Source organism: Haemaphysalis longicornis, unplaced genomic scaffold (genome assembly GCF_048455015.1).
Source record: "Haemaphysalis longicornis isolate Haplotype H1 unplaced genomic scaffold, Haemaphysalis longicornis Haplotype H1 scaffold_1, whole genome shotgun sequence".
Taxonomy (NCBI): Eukaryota; Metazoa; Arthropoda; class Arachnida; order Ixodida; family Ixodidae; genus Haemaphysalis; species Haemaphysalis longicornis.
In genome coordinates, this window is record NW_027526203.1 from 431,816,688 (window position 1) to 431,832,528 (window position 15,841).

Genomic DNA, 15,841 nt, shown 5'->3' on the forward strand with positions numbered 1-15,841 from the left:
ACAATGAGAAATGGCCGAGCGCTTTCTTTCTCGCGAGCCCAGCAATTACGCAACGCAGGAAAGTAAACAGGAAAACGTGGGCGCATTGTCTCAGCCCGCGCCGAGGCTCACCAAAGCGTGGCGGCGGGCTTTCCTCTGCCTTAAACTGACAAGTGCTAGCCTGTCCAGCACCTCGTCACGGTGTTACGTCTTTCCCGCATATAACCGTTCGGTGTTTAGCCAGTTAGACGCATCCCCCCTTCCCCCGTCGATTCGGCAGGAACAAAGAGCAGTTGGAAAAGGCGTCGGGCTCCCGAAAACCGGAAAGCAGCAGCCCGTGCTCCGGCTTGTCCCAGCGCTATCCGGAAGACGCGATGCCGTGCGCGCGGCCGGATGCTAAACTTAGCTGGGCGCGCGCGGTGGCAGTGGCCGGCGCGAACACCGCTCCACCCGTTTATTTTTACGTATAATGCCGCTGCTGCGGCGGTGTCGGCGGTGAGCGGCCGGTGCGTGCTCTTGTTCGATTTCCGTCCGCCTATTAGGCGAGAGCGCGCCCCCCTCCGCAGCGGCCGCACTTTCTCCCCTCGTTTCTCGCCGCCAGCGAAACTTGGACGGCGGGCCCGGCGTAGTGACCCAAAAGCCTGGACTGGGCCCCCTCCTTTCCCCCGGTCCACCGAGCACGTGGGGGGAAAAGTATAAAATGCCGGCTACATCCGGCCGCCGAGCATCACTTGAGACACTTGCACTGCTCCCTCCTTCCTACCAGTGGATATACGCCGACCAAAGGCAGACTCCGGGTGAGTCCCAGCCCCACCGCCACACCGCGACTGACGGGCACCGTGGGGCTCGCCCGTCAGGCCCGGTGCTCCGCGGCCACGCCCCCGCCGCTGTAAGCCTCCGCCGGATGTGAGGGATGAGCTCGGGATGCGCGGGACGGAGGTTGTGCAGGCGATGACACGGTGGACTAACCTCTTCCGGAGCGCTGCCCTCCTAAAGAAAGGATTCGACGAGTCGCTCCGTATCGCCGGGAACAGTGCTTTAACTAGTCCTGTTAGCTAGTGGAGTTTCGGGAGGGTAAGTGGGCGATGAAAGTGTGTGAATCACGATATCGACCAGAAATGCGCCGGTTTCGGATGCTAACTCGGGCTCCTCGCGTAGCTTCACCAATAGATTCGCAACAAAGACCTGAACAACCAACCAAACCTCAACAGATAGGTATCTCCCCGCGTGTATCGGGGTGGGCCACGCGTTAGGCATTTACCCCGCTGGCCGAGCTGCGAAGATTCGGATGTAGGTGCGAAGCTCCCCTCGGAAAGCAGGCGCAACAGGCGAGAGCACTCAGCTGGATCGTCGACCTCTCAACTGACCGGGATACGACGATTTGGCGAGCGTTCCTCCTTCATAGCCAGGAAGTTTGATAACGATCTTTTTGTCCACAATGTAGCGCCATGTTCATTGCAACTGTAGATGGTACAATGGTGATTTTAACGTTAGCTAAGCGGTGGCGCTTACAGGCCCCCGGTTGTACTTTTGACAGCGATTGCTATCTTTTATTTTAAGCGGGTAAAGTACCTCGATTACTCAAGCCAAACGATTGTCTACGTTCTTGGATTGATATTTAGCCCACATTGGTTTTTTTTTTCTCATTCTTTTTTGCCATTGTGGTAGGGTGCAGGATTTTGATCACCAACAGTTTGCGCAGTTCAACATCATGTTTCTGTTATGCAACGTCAATTTTTCACCTTAGCCTTTAGAGCTGGTCGGTGACCATGGCCAGTCGTAGTGCAGCTATATCGCTTTTCTTCGACAACCTTAAATCGAATTGTACCGCCGATGCACTTTATTTTTACGGGGGGAAACCTTAAACGAGAAACCAAGTAAGAGCGCAGTGTTCTACTGAACAGCAGCAGTATGAATAAGCGAATCTTGGTGACCAGAGGATTTCAACCTGGGGCATGCAGTCAAGTACTGACGGGCTTTATTGACTAATGACACATGCCAGTAGTGTACATATTGCATATGGTCAACAAGAAAGTTTCTTGTAGAGGGTTTTGTCTCGTGAGTCCGCCTTTCCTTATATTGGCGACTACCCAAACAAGGCTGGAAATAGGCAGGCAGAAGTTGATAACCTTCAAAACAGCTTCACCTGAAAGCACACCAGAATGGCTGCCCGGATATTATGACATAAAAAATGTAATTTCCTTTAACAGGATTTGGGATGTTCTACTGTAGCTATTAACTATTTTCTTCAACGTTAACTTTATCGTTATGCTTCTGCTTTCTGCTCCAGGTCTACCCAGTCTGTGCTCTTCAAATAAAGACAGGGTGAGCGAAACAACAGTTACAACAGCTTACAACAGCTCCCACACCGAATTTTGAAATGACGCGCTTCAAGCCCCTTTACGGTACCTGGCAAGCAATCGACGTTACTGCGCACGCGCACAGGACTCGAAAAGACCAACGTGCAGGCTCAGCAGGCTCGAAGTGACGAGCACCGTGCCGAGACAGGAAACGCTGCCTGCTATATGGGTTTTGGCACGGCTAGTAGCTCCCATAACGTTTTGGGTGTATCAGAGTGCAGTGACTGCCTCTTATCCAGTGCCTCACGAAGTGCATCCCTGCTTCTGCGCGCGCAGCATGTCTCCTCCGCAGTTTCGGGTGGCGGCGGTCGCCCTGACCGTGCTCCTGGTGGCCTGCCTGGTTCCGCCCACGGAGCAGAGCAAGAAGCTGAAGGCGCTCAAGCTGGGTGCGGCCGCGGCGGCAGCAGCCGTGGGCAAGATCACGCCGCTGGCCATCGCCGGTGGCGCCACGGCCGCATCGTTCGTGGGCAGCGCCGCCGTCTCGCACCTGCTCAACTCGCACCACCACCACCACGGCGGCTACCACCACCACCACCACTTCGTGCCTGTCCACCACCCAGTACATGTGCCCATTCCGTGAGTAAGAGACGCGCGTTCTTCCTGCAGCTTTGCGGCGCAGCGCGCGCGTTTTTTTTTTTCTGTTTACTCTTGGGCAAATGAAGCGTGACCCCTACAAAAATATGGACCTGAACATGCGAACTCACAGAATTGGGTTTATGTAGACTGAATAAGGGTGCCTTTCCACTATATTTCCAAAGTCATATGGCTGTACCCCGTTACAGTGCCTGAACCATGCGGTATAAATCTCGTTATTTGCGTGTTCTGGTCCATATTTTTGAGTACGCGTTCCGTTTGTTCATGACTGTACATTCAATGGTTGACTACTCGTCAGCCGTCTGTTCCTGCTGAATGAGTAAATAAAAAATGCAGCAAAAGACACCAAGGCACAGAAAGCTAACAAAATACTACCCGTGCTGAAGAATTCTGGACCGGACGGTCCCAGAAAGTACGCGAGCTCAAAGTATAGTTTCCCACACTCTAAGGCAATATCGTGGTTAAGCTTCACTACAGTGCACTCGAGTGGCCGATAAAAGCCGCCAACAGAACGAATGCGGCGAATGACAGCGACGTGCACACAACTTGACTCGAAAATGCGACCTGCGTTGTGGCACTACGGAATACAGGACATCATGCTTCCATTGCGTGATTCCACAGAGCATACCGAGCTTTTCTGTCAAATCGTCTGCTCGACATCGACATTCCCCGAAATTTTGTGGTAGCCTGCATGCATTCATCATTTGAGGGCAATGTGCGGAATCTGAACCAGAAGATGGTCTTGGGGTGTACGCACGGCTCGTGATACAATGTATCAACGCACGCACGCACTCACGCAAGCACAGTGCGGGAATCTCATAGACGCGCGGAGTATGAGTGGGATTAGATGTATTTTCACACGATGAGTGGATCAGTCGTGTTACCAAGGGTACGCGTACAAGAAAGAAAGAATAAATGCAGGCGAGAAAGTACGAGCTTCATGGGCACTGCAAAGAGATTTTTTTTTTTCAGTCTTGGAAGTGGTACCGAATGATACAGTGTAAGCCCAGCATTCATAGTACTCGTGCTAGGCCATTTTAAGTGAATAAACGGCTATTTTATGAAGTGCACCCGGATTCGGTTGAGGGGGGTCTATGTAGGAAATATTTTCATGGCCGTTAGAGAGTGAGGTGAAGTTTTGCTAAAAGGCAAAAGTAGAAAAGTCCTTGTGAAATAGTGGAGTGTTTCAACCGCGCTCAAGTGACAATGAGGGCAACGTGAATGAATTCTGGGCGGACGCCATCTGCGAATGGTTTCCGGTGTGTATGCTGCATAGGAGTACAGTTTATTAATGAATAGTTCTGCGGATCGCGGAAGTGGAGACAAGGTCATGAAGTGTTCTTTGGGAGTCACTACCTTAAAGAGATCTCTCTCTTTTTTTGTTCTTTCTGTGCTGCATAAGTTACACGACCAGGTGGAGGAGGAGGGGGGCGTCGGTGGATGTGGAGGATGTTGCAACCACAGGCAGGAGTAAGCGGAGGGGATAATCGGGCATTCTTCTGTGCAGCTGTGTGGGCCGCCTGGTTTCATGCGGAGCAGTTCTCGTGACCTATAAAACTCAGTCAACACGAACATGAGCGACGCGACGACGTTACGTGCGTAGATGTCGACATGGAGAAGAATTTCTGAGTCAATGGGTTTGTGGAAGTATGTTCCCGAAGTCCCTAACGACGTCAAATGAATCCGTGGGGATGCGGACGTGAGTCAGCAGAATGTCGCAGTGTCGTAGCTCAAGAAGTTCAGAGAATGAGGGATGGCGTGGAGTTCAGGTTTAAGGCTGGAAGGGTGACCGTTTTGTAGGGCGTGATAGCCAAAGACGGCTGGAAGATTAGGGGAATGTCAAGGCAACGTCAGCCTTGACAGTGGTTAGTTTTGTGTCTGTGCAGGTGTCCAGTTCAAATACAAGATGACTAGCTTGCCATTATTGATGCGGCGCTTGCACAAAGTTGTGTTAGCTCGCTCGGTGGGTTTATATACAGGTGCATCTACTGTGGGTCGACGCCACGGGGCGAGCGGGGTCGGGCGAGGGGGCGTCGGGCGTTCCAGTCGATCAGAGCTAAGCCTTGATGAGTAAGGGATCGCTTGAGGTAGGCCTGGTTTTCGCTTCAGGGGCGATGTGAGTGATGGGCGGAAGCGGAACAGCGTGTTCGAGTCGAGAGATGTTGATGTGACTTTACATGAATGGAAACACTGACAGGCTGTACCCAGAAAGTCAAGGTTATTTACACCACTAACTGTTTTCCGATAGTAAGGCTGCTCTCAACGGGCCCGCAGAAACTGCATTACAGCGTTTTTACATGCCGTACTCGCAATTCTGTGAGAGTGGACATACCTAAATTGACGTAGAGTGGTGAGTTATGATGCCAATGGCTGGACGCAGAAATGGTAAAGGTCGCGAACTAAGCGGATACGGAACAGCTCAGTCCTGTCTAACGAAACCATCTTACCGATACCAGTGGGGCTATGACGCGTGGAAACGCGATTAACGTAAATCAAACACAGGATGTTAATAACTCCGCAATAGTGAAAAGGAGAAACAACCACAACGAATAATCACCATTTCTCATTAGAATTGCTTTCGACTTCCATTTAAGTGTTATTGTTACTTTACCCAAGCAAAATTCTCGTGTGACTTTTATTTAGGTCCAGCATCGTCTGTATTTTAAAAGAGTAATCGAAATACGTACCAGTAGTAACAAGCAGGAATAAAAACTTTAGGTCAACCTCGTTGACAAACGAGCTTCAAGAAAAAGTAACTGACAAAAGCATTGATATCTGTATGCCTAGCCTTTATATATATCCCGCTCCGTAATAAGAATAAGCGGACGCGTGAATCCACAACCGGGGAGAACGTTCAGGAAATCACCCCCGCTCATTCGCGCTGGCTTCCCTATAAGGCCTTTTTGCCGTTGGCTGCGCTGCAAAGCAGGAAAGCAAGCTTTCGGTGGTCGCGGCTGACCACCAAGGCGTTCCTCACTTCCAGAACCGGTTCGTCTCGCCTCTGAGCGAAGACCCCGTTATGATGTCGCGCGCCTTTTTTCTGGCTCTAGGTTGCGTGTGCCATTTTTACCGCGTCTTTAATTTGGCCTGTTTTCCTTGACCGATTACCCCAGGATTGAGGCGGACGTTCTCGTAGAGCCGGTTAATCGGCAGTATCGGCGTCCGCAAATGCTACTCAGAGAACGGAGCGTTGCGATTAAAATGATACATTTAACTAAGAAAAGTCGGTTGACTTCTACAGACACATTGGTTATCCCCAATACACAAAAAAGAAGACTACACCAGAACGAACGCTATCCTCTGTGAGCTTTCCCTTGGCCTTGTCCTTTAGTGAGCACGTGACGTCATTTAACACTTATCACTGAGGCTTCAACGTTCCCAGTTTAAATCAAGCTAACGTCTGAGCAGGTAGATATTCCGAAACTGCCTGCTTTGTTTCTATTTGCAACTTTTAATATTGTTCTCTTTAGCTTTAATAAGGTGGCGTGGAATTCTGCTGGCTAAGGCGTTGGGCGGAGGAACTCAATGACACGGATTCCACTTCGGCCATGGCAGCACTTTTTTTTTTTTTTGCAAAGGAAATCGCCCGTGTGCTGAGATTTCGACCCATTCTAAAGATATGAGCTAAATTAATCCGCGGCGTACACTACGACGTGCCTCATAGCCCAGGTGCGGCTTCGACGCGTAAACCACCAATTTGGATTTTTAATTTTGCCATATGCGAGAAAGCCCCGCCTGCAAACTTGAGCAGTCAATGTCTTCGTACGAGCCTACCTTGGCTTTTCGGGGCTCTACCGTTTGTTGCATGATGGTCCTCTATAGAGCAGAACAACCCAGTGCTGTAGAGTCGCTCGAGGCACACGCTGCCGTTACCCTATTGTTGAAACACCGTCCTCATAGTTTCAAATAGGTGCACTGCGCTGAGACCTCACTGACTCACAGCATAAATTATATTGAGCCGCTTCTGAAGTCAGACATTTTGACCGAAATTCAAACGAGGTGATCGAGCTACAAAAGGGAAAATTTCGCGTCCGAAATGTGCGTGTCATTCCCATTTTTACAACGTATAGACTGATTGATTGTAGGGTTTAACGCGCCGACGCAACGCAGGCGATGAGGCGCGCCGTAGTGGAGGGCTCCGGATTAATTTCGACCACCTGGGAATCTTTGACGTGCGCCGAAATCTCGTACACGCGGGCGTTTTTGCTTTTCGCCTCCATTAGAGAAGCGGCCGCCGCGGCCGGGAATCGAACCCGCGACCTCGTGCTCAGCAGCGCAACGCCTTAGCCACTGAGCCACCGCGGAAAGCACAACGTATAAACTGTTCCATGTAAAACACATAGGAGGCACGCCAGACAGCTCGGCTATTTGACTCGCTATTTGACTATCCGAGATTTCTGGAGGGCACTCTTTCAGACGTAACCTTAGCGAAGGAGACGCCCGCTTCGCTGTAACGTCGATGAGTCACAGCTTATGTCGTGCCAACGAGTTTGCGTGGCCGGGCGTTTTCTTCTGCATGCATCACCATAAACGAGTTAAGCAAGCACAATGCTGGTAATGGCGCCCGCAACGTTCGTATTATTTCGATACTTACGTCTGATTTACGGCGCCATATTAGGCACACGAGGCGCCGGCCGACCACGCGCCTATTTCGATCGCACCCGGCCAGCTGCGGCTTCCGTGAAGTGCATAACGATTAACGGGAGGGGTTTTGCATACGCGCCTTTCCTGCGCCCTATCTGTTTTTACCTACTTCCTTTTCCATTACCGGTCCCAAACTATCACTTCCTCCACGAGCTCTCATCACCGCATTATCGTTCGCGCTCACTACGGCTTCGCAGTTTCATTTTTATTACGCGGGCCGCAGTAGAACTTCCTCGTGCTTTTTTTATCGACCGCTCCAACTGCTTTCGCCGTCACTGCACGATGTCACTGGTGTTCTTACTGGGTCTACATGAGGCTGTATCCGAGGTGCTATAATTACAAAACAGGATTTTTTTCCCGCGACCTCAAGTATAACACAATGTAGATCTACTACTATTCAGGCATTCGGCGGATAATACTAGGTAGTTAAATATATTTCTTATTTCTCTACTATACGTTTCACGTCGCACACTCGCTATTTCTGGGAATTAAAACGGCATTTTTAAAACGCTGGCTAGGACCCAACTTCTGATTTTGTTTTCGTTTGTTTCGTGGCTCTGATCGTAAAAAATATACTAAATGCCCCTCCAACAAGGAATGGGCCTTGTTATACTTTACCGAGAGAAGAAAAAAAACTGAGACTGCTACAGGCCGGCCACATGCATTTTGTTCCTGGATATCCGGAAACCCCTTGTGATGCGTTATTTTTAGGGCGCTTTTCCTAGCCATGGTAGCCCTAAAAGTAGATACTGCGATGCAGCCATTTTTTTCCTCGTTATTTTTCGTTCTCACGGCGGGAACTGGTAATGGCGAGCATCTCCTAGTTTGGCAACCGGAGCTTCGGCAACCGTTTTTAGACAGCAAAAACAGATTAAAAAAGACTTTCCCGCACCACCTAGTGAAGCTAACAGCGATCTGTGCTATCGCCCACAAGGGACGCCAACCGCTTGCGCAACGAGAAAATTGGAATAATCGTTCGCAAAACGTAGCATACAAATTATTTGCCAACCATAGAGAGTGCGCGCAGAAACCACACGAGATGGCAGCATGAAGGGCCTACGCACGCTCGCAACGGGCCGGAAAACTCGTAGCTAAAGCTCCGTTTACTTGTGTTGGAAAAGTCTACACGTCAAACGAAATGGCCTGGCCGAGGGTAATTCATTTTGAGCTGCAAAAGTACGCCTAAACACGCTTGCGCCCAAGCAGCTCACTTGACGTCTTCGCACCCTTCCGTTCATATTTATAGAACCTCAGACACCGCGTTTTGCTCGGCGTTAGCGTATATAGTGTTAAGGTCACTTTCCTGTCAACGCGCGTCTCCGTTTTTTTTTTTTTTTTTTTTGTTAAATGACGCAATTTGTGCGCAGCAGGTGTTGGCGCCGCGGTTAGTTCCGATGGGAAGGGTCACGTGCTTTCCGGACGTAGCTTTCTTGAGTGCCTTTTGCGGGCGCAGCCTAGTCAAGTGACGCAAAAGATGCGTGCCTTATAACGTTACTTCGTCGATTAAATCCCAGACGAGCATAAAAGTAAGACCGGCAAGGCGAAGCAAACTGGTACTGTTTATTCTGCGAAACTGCGGGTGTATAAGCAAACAGATGGCGGTAGGGGGGGGATCGCTGGGGAGGTGGGGGGGGGAAGAGCACAAGGAACGGATATTTTGAGCTTAGTTCAAAAAAGGTCGTGGTAGGAAAACTTATCTCACCTGTTGGCAAAGCGATAAGTTCAAAACGAACCCAGTGTACCCCTCTCCCTCATCTAGTTGACATTGAAAAAAGCCTTCCAAATCTCGCGTCAACCTATACCTGGAAGAGAGAGAAAGGGGGGTTGAGCCCAAAGAAGCACTGCAACCGCCGCATGCGTAGCGGTGCGCAGTTAGGTGCCCTGGAGTGGTCAACTGATTGCATAAATTAGAGTGCTCTCGCGTCCTAGTGCTCAGCCATCACTTTAGTCGATCCGGCATTGTACCGGCCGCAAGATAACGAGATTCTGTAGGTTATACACCCGGTGCAGTCCACACGGGGCACTAGGGACGGTCACTGCATCCTAACTTGCTTGTTGCGACCTTACTACCGTTTGTTAATCAGTGTTAGTTCCCATGTGTTTTGTTCTCACGTGAGCTTAGTTTACACACTACGGAGCTTATAACGAAGCGCGAAATGATCCGTTTTTTACAACGTGCTCTCAAGCATGTTTTTTTTTTTTTTCTGTGTGCTTGTATACCCACGTTTTGCAGAACGGACAGTTGCTATGTGGTATTTCAACCTGACATATTGTGTGACCCTAATGATCGTCTGTGCTTCGCATATCGCAAATAATCTACCATGACACGCCAACTAACCCAGTTTTAACTTCTTATAACGTCACAGACTCTGTTTTTGTGGTATGGTTTAGATCGCCTGTTAACATTGACCTTTCTTCTCAAAAAAGGCGTCCAATGCGCTCCGTCCAATGAGCGTCTCATACGTCCGTAAGGACGTCGCAGGAGCTGCCTGGAAAGAGAAGATGAGGAAATACGTTTTCGCTCATGCATTCTTGAGTTCTCAAATTTACGCGGATGCATTGTCTGGTAAACAGCACTTTTATTTATGAGGTTAAATATGCTTCAAACCCCGTCGTTGTGAAAAGAAAAGGTTTAAATACTGCATAAGGGACTTTTTTCATGTAGCGTGAATTTGCCTTTCTTTGCGCGTGAAAACCCTGCTGCACCTACGGGAACGAGTGTGGCTGAAAAAAGTTGCGTTAATTATCGTGTGACAAGAGCTGTTTACAGGAGTTTGTACGAGCCGCATTGGTAGCGGTTATATGGTGTAATTACAGCAATACAACCCTTGAGTACAAGGCAAGGCGAGAGCGTTAAAGACAGCGGGCGGTGAGTAACGTCGCGCGTGGCTCGCAGGTTCCCCGTGCACACGCACCACGATCACCACCACCACCAACACCACCTGGTTGACTTCGGCTACGCCGACCACGGATTCGGTCACGGTCACGGGCACGGTCACGGTCACGGGCACGGCTTCTTCGCCGACTACGGCCACGGCTTCGGAGGAGGCTTCGGAGGAGGACTCGGCGGCTTCGGCTACGGCGGTCACGGAGACTACGGCTGGTGGTGACACCCTGGACTCTCATAAGGCTTGAAAGGACCGCCCTAGAGTCGCCGCAGATTGTTTTGGGGGCGCCACCGGTTACACAGACACTCCGCTGGACATTCACGAGACGTGAATCTGAGTTATACGCCTGCCGAGTCCTCCCGCGTACACCGCCTCACGCGAACTGCAGTCTCAAGAAATGTGAGACCACGGGGTCGACGAGGTCCCAATTACGAATAATTTATGAAAGCACCAAGAGTGGGTATGTGACAGGAGGGAGGAGGTGGGGACGAAACGGTCGGAGGTTTGAAGCGGTAGTCTCGGCAGTGAAGAACGGGCGCCAAACCCCAACTCATCAAAGCGAGCTTAGAGACGCGTGCTTCTATTTGATCGCGCCTGTAGTGGGTATACACGCTCTCAGAGCTCAATGTTCGTGGCCGTAGTGTTTCTCGCTGTGAATGTTCCCGGCGTGTCGAAATCGAGTCACACCCCTGTGGCAACCTTCCTTTAACCGTTCTGCGGGGACTCTGGGCCGCTTCGCGCCGCTTGCAACCGTGCGGGAAGCGTTGACAGCCCGTGCACAACACCTCACCGTCTCCGGCGGGAGTCGGGCGACCAGGCGGCGTGGCTCTAGTATACGAGTGGGATATATTGCGTGGTGTGTGCGTGCGTGTGTGCCTCGATTCTGAGTACGTCTGTGGTTGTGTCTGTCTCGCGTGACCCCCGTCCATAACGTGTGTGTCTCATCGTCACATTATCACTCAGGTGAAATTTTTTTTTTGGGTGTAACTAGGATGTAAATATTTGTACATAACACACATCCCCACTTGTCTCTCGTACAAGTACTGCTCATAAGCCTATCTTGGTGGTTCTCCGTGGCTTTTTTTTTATTTTTAACCAAATAATAAAAAAGGCTGTCATCCTCGTACAGCACTTCTGTACCGTTGGGCATACGTTTCTTTCCATTGTGTATGCATCTTTCACACCTTTTCATACTTTTTTGTTGTTGTCGAATGAATGCGTTATCCCTTCCATTTATAGGATTTGTTCTTGCTTAGAATATAAACATTTTGTACCAATAAACTGTTCATTTCACATTGTCACTGTGGATTCTTGCGGGATTTTTTGTAGTCGAGGCTGACGTTTTAAACTAAATAAAACTTTTTTTTCGGTGCTCGTTGTTTCGAGGAATAGAGATATGTTTGCAATATAATAAATTGGCTTAATTGTTTTTTAACCGATTTACCTGCTGTTCTTGCGGCGGAAATAATTAGACACGATTAATATTGGCTGTACATTGGAATCTTAGGCTCGTGCTTGCTGTATTAAAATGACGAGCATCTTATAACGCTCAACGTGTTTTACACCTGCTGAACATTGTAAAATTTGAGGTACTCTTTTGATTTGTATGTTTCATAGACAATTGGTTTAATTGTCATATTGCTTCTCGCAAACGACGCCCTCGTTTCGAATTCAATACGTCTCGTTTATTCATTATGTTTAAAATGGCATGTTGAGAATTCACCGCTGCATATGGGTCTCAAATCAGAAACAAATGATAGCGAAACATTCTGAGCCCGTGGGTGTTAGGCGATCACATTGTACGAAATATGGTACCAACAGTGTTTTGAAAATTATGTAACCTCAAGAGTTCCTGAGCAGGTGACCCTTACACATGTCATGTGATGCCTTTCATGGAAAAGGCTTGCAATGCACAAAACTCTTAAAACACGGCGTTGATGCAGATGCATACGCTGAAATGAGCGAAATTCGTTTTTTTTTTTTTTGTAATCCAGTCAACTGCTGTTAACTCTGCGTCGAGCATCTGACAATAAAAATCTACCAGCTACCTCTAAGGAATGTGTCTGAAGCTCTTTTTTTATTGGTTGCTGTTAAAGGCACCAATTGCATGCCGTGCTTGTAAATATACGACTGTCGCAGGGAGCTTAGCTAAACTTGCTGGCAAACGAACTCAGAGGAACTAACTGTCCAAGAGCACAGGACAAGACCGCTGACAATTGAAGATTATACAGTTAACAGTTTATTAAAAAATTAAAACGGAGCTACTCGTAACCTTACATAGAACTTCATTTTTTTAAATAATCCGCCAGGTGCTACTATACCACTACTTGCCAGTCGTCGGGTCCCGTGTTAGTTGCTCTTTTGTTTCTGGCATCTAGACTGGCCTTAGTCCTTGTTTTAGAGTGCAAATAATAGACAATCAGGCCCAAGATTGTAGGTACACTTGCCTTAAGCAGAGGCAACACGGCATGTCGCAAATGAAGTACCATTTGCTGGGGGGTACAACACGCAGACACTTCTAAGGCAGGGAGTCTAATTGCGGGGATACGAAGCAAGATTCATGACTGACAAATTTTCTCTCTCTAATCAGAACCGAGAAATGGGTGTAGGCCTGTGAACTAACGGTGGGTATACTACGCGAAAGTTCCCAGCCTTTAACAACGATCACGTGCACTTGGTTACTTTTACTTAAAAGTAAGTCCTGCGACAACGCCGGAATGGCTAAGACATCTTTAGTGCTGCGAAAAAAAGGTCGCAGAGTGTACTTGATGCGGTGACCATAGCTTTGTGAGAATTCAATAACTGCTGCCCGAATAGGATTTCATAGGCACTTGACCATGCACGACTCGCATACCCTGCATTTTTTTTCTTTTTTTTTTGCGAAATGGCGCATCTAAATGAATGAATGATTTATTGAATTTATTATTTATTCTTCAAGCACAAATAATGTACAAATATTTAGGTTTATGGCTCAAGCAATATAATTAAAAATCATTACATGGCATTGTACAGACGTACCCTCGAGCATCAACACTACGTCGCGAAACGTTACATGTAATATTAATAGCTTTTATGTGTTGAGGTAGAAGATATTTGGAAGGCAGAAAAGCAATTTCAGCAAGTATACAAAGACAAAATGCTCCTGTTTTGTGCCGTTTACGAAGTAAGTCCTCAAGAAAAAATCCTAAAAAATATGATTAGCAGAAAAGCACATTTCCGAGCCCCGTTTCACCCAACCGTTACTATCCAGATCGTTATTCAAACCTCTGTACTCTGTGCAACAGCAGAACGAATACACATCCCACAATGTGGTCCTGCCGTGAGCTGCAAAAAATAACAACGGACAATCCTAGCCATGCTAATATCAATACACGGCTACGGGAGGGAGATCATTCTCTTGAAAACCCATCTCAGGCATCGAAATTGTCATCTCTTTCCTTCAATCTAACTGCCGTTATTCCTAGCTCTAGAACAAAAGTGAGAACAGCGCTTATTTCTTTAGTTAGCCGCGGCCGTGTGCTCCGTTTACAAGCAATTTTCCCGCCATTTGACTTCTCTTAATGTCCTTGATCGCTTTTTCCTCTAATTATATGCAACAAACCAGCGACAGATTAAGCTTAGGGAACTTAGAACCACACCCGCATGTATGCATCAGCCTGTAGATTGTGTCAGTAGTTTCGGACTTGCAAGCCTCATTATCTGGTAGCAGTGGCGTAGCCAGAATATTTTTTTTTTTTTTTTTGGGGGGGGGGGGGGGGGGGGTGTTATACCTAGCTGAAAAAAAAAAAACCGGATAGCCTGCGCGCAAACATCATTTCAATCTCACGTTATCTAATTTTCTTATTTTGATTTTACATATTGATATACCGGTGGGGAATTTGTTGAACAGCATGGACGAAAAAAAGGCCGAAATGAGAAGGGGTGAGAGGGGGGAATACACACTCACAAAATATCGGGGGTTGTTCTGACACCGAAACGCCATGCCCTGCCTACGCCCCTGGCGGATAGCATGCACTATTCGACTCCCCTAGGATTTGTCATACGTTTGGTGCCTTTAGGTTCGAAGCTACTTTTATCACTACGATTATACTTGTTCCTCTGTATGGCCTGGAACGGCAGCATTACATTAAATATTTGCACACAGGTCCCACCTGCCGCGGTGGCTCAGTGGCTAAGGCGTTGCGCTGCTGAGCACGAGGTCGCGGGTTCAATTCCCGGCCGCGGTGGCCGCTTTTCTCCACTACGGTCCGCCTCATCGCCTGCGTTGCGCCAGCGCGTTAAACCCTACTATTAATCAAATCAATCAAATGCACACAGGTCCCACGGAGTTCCCCGAGAGGCCAATCGAAATATACCAGAGAGCTGGTCTATTTCTGCGCGGTATTTGTTCCACAACAAAGGCAGGCATATGGCAGAAAATGCGGAGGTAGAGCTAAACAATGAATGGAGAACAATGCGTGATTGTCCACCGAGTGGCAGGCGGGCTGTCAACGAAGTCGCACGCGTCGTTTCGGAAGACGGGGGATGGTTATAACACACACAAAGGACTCGTCACTGTGTGAACCTTGGGGGTTGTTGGTGAATCTCGACGGCTGCTAAGAGCAACAGTCAGCCTCTGAAAATCATGTTCCCGGAAGGCGCGCTGTACAAGCCTTCTACACCCGCTCAGCACACTCTCATTCTCTGCCTCTCACTCTCTCTCCTTTCGTTTTGCGAACATGAGTGCGTGAGCTTGTTTGTGGCGGCGTATATAGTAGTGGGACTGTAAATATAAAGGCTAACAGGAGTTAGTTGTCAGTTGTTAAGGATCTTTATTTCGCCTTAATCTGTCATAACATGGAGGGGGGATGCTTTTAAATATGACGTAATCAAGAAAGAAATCATGCAAGATGAGAATTTTGGTTATGGTGGAATGTTGGGGCTCACGGGTTTCTTATGTATATCTTCTGGCCCCTTAGGGGGCTTGTCCAAAGGCGAGGATCCTGGTTCCAGTGGCAGCTACTGGATCCCTGAGGAAACCATCTAGAGCTCGATGTGTCACTAATGTTTTAGATGAGTCAAGACAAGCCGGAGAGTTTTGGCGTACTCAGAGAGTTTTGGCGTACCTTATACTGCGGGTTGTGTAGGGCTTGAGTCCCTGGAGAAGGAAATAAGCAGATCGACCCAGAGTAGGTGCTGTATAGGTCTATTAGCGCCTGGAGCGCCTCGCACGTGCCCGCGTTGTAAATGGCTGATTATGAATTTCAAGTTGCGGCCTTCGGAACCGCTGCAGACGGAGGGGTTCAAAAGTGTGTCAGACTGAACGGCCAGGGTGTGCCTTCCTGCCGGCGACCGAAGACAGTGGAAGACACGGGAGGGATGCCTAAAGAACAGCAG

At 48.6% G+C, this 15,841-nt stretch overlaps 1 protein-coding gene across 1 annotated transcript; it reads left to right on the top strand.

Moving 5' to 3' along the window:
- Positions 1 to 453: 453 nt before the first annotated feature.
- LOC144172924 (uncharacterized) lies at positions 454 to 12,499 on the top strand. Its single transcript, XM_077701523.1, has 3 exons — positions 454 to 776; positions 2,616 to 2,915; positions 10,474 to 12,499. Exons 2-3 carry the CDS (start codon positions 2,617 to 2,619, stop codon positions 10,685 to 10,687), a joined length of 513 nt encoding a protein of 170 aa, XP_077557649.1. The 5' UTR covers positions 454 to 776; position 2,616; the 3' UTR covers positions 10,688 to 12,499.
- Positions 12,500 to 15,841: the final 3,342 nt, after the last annotated feature.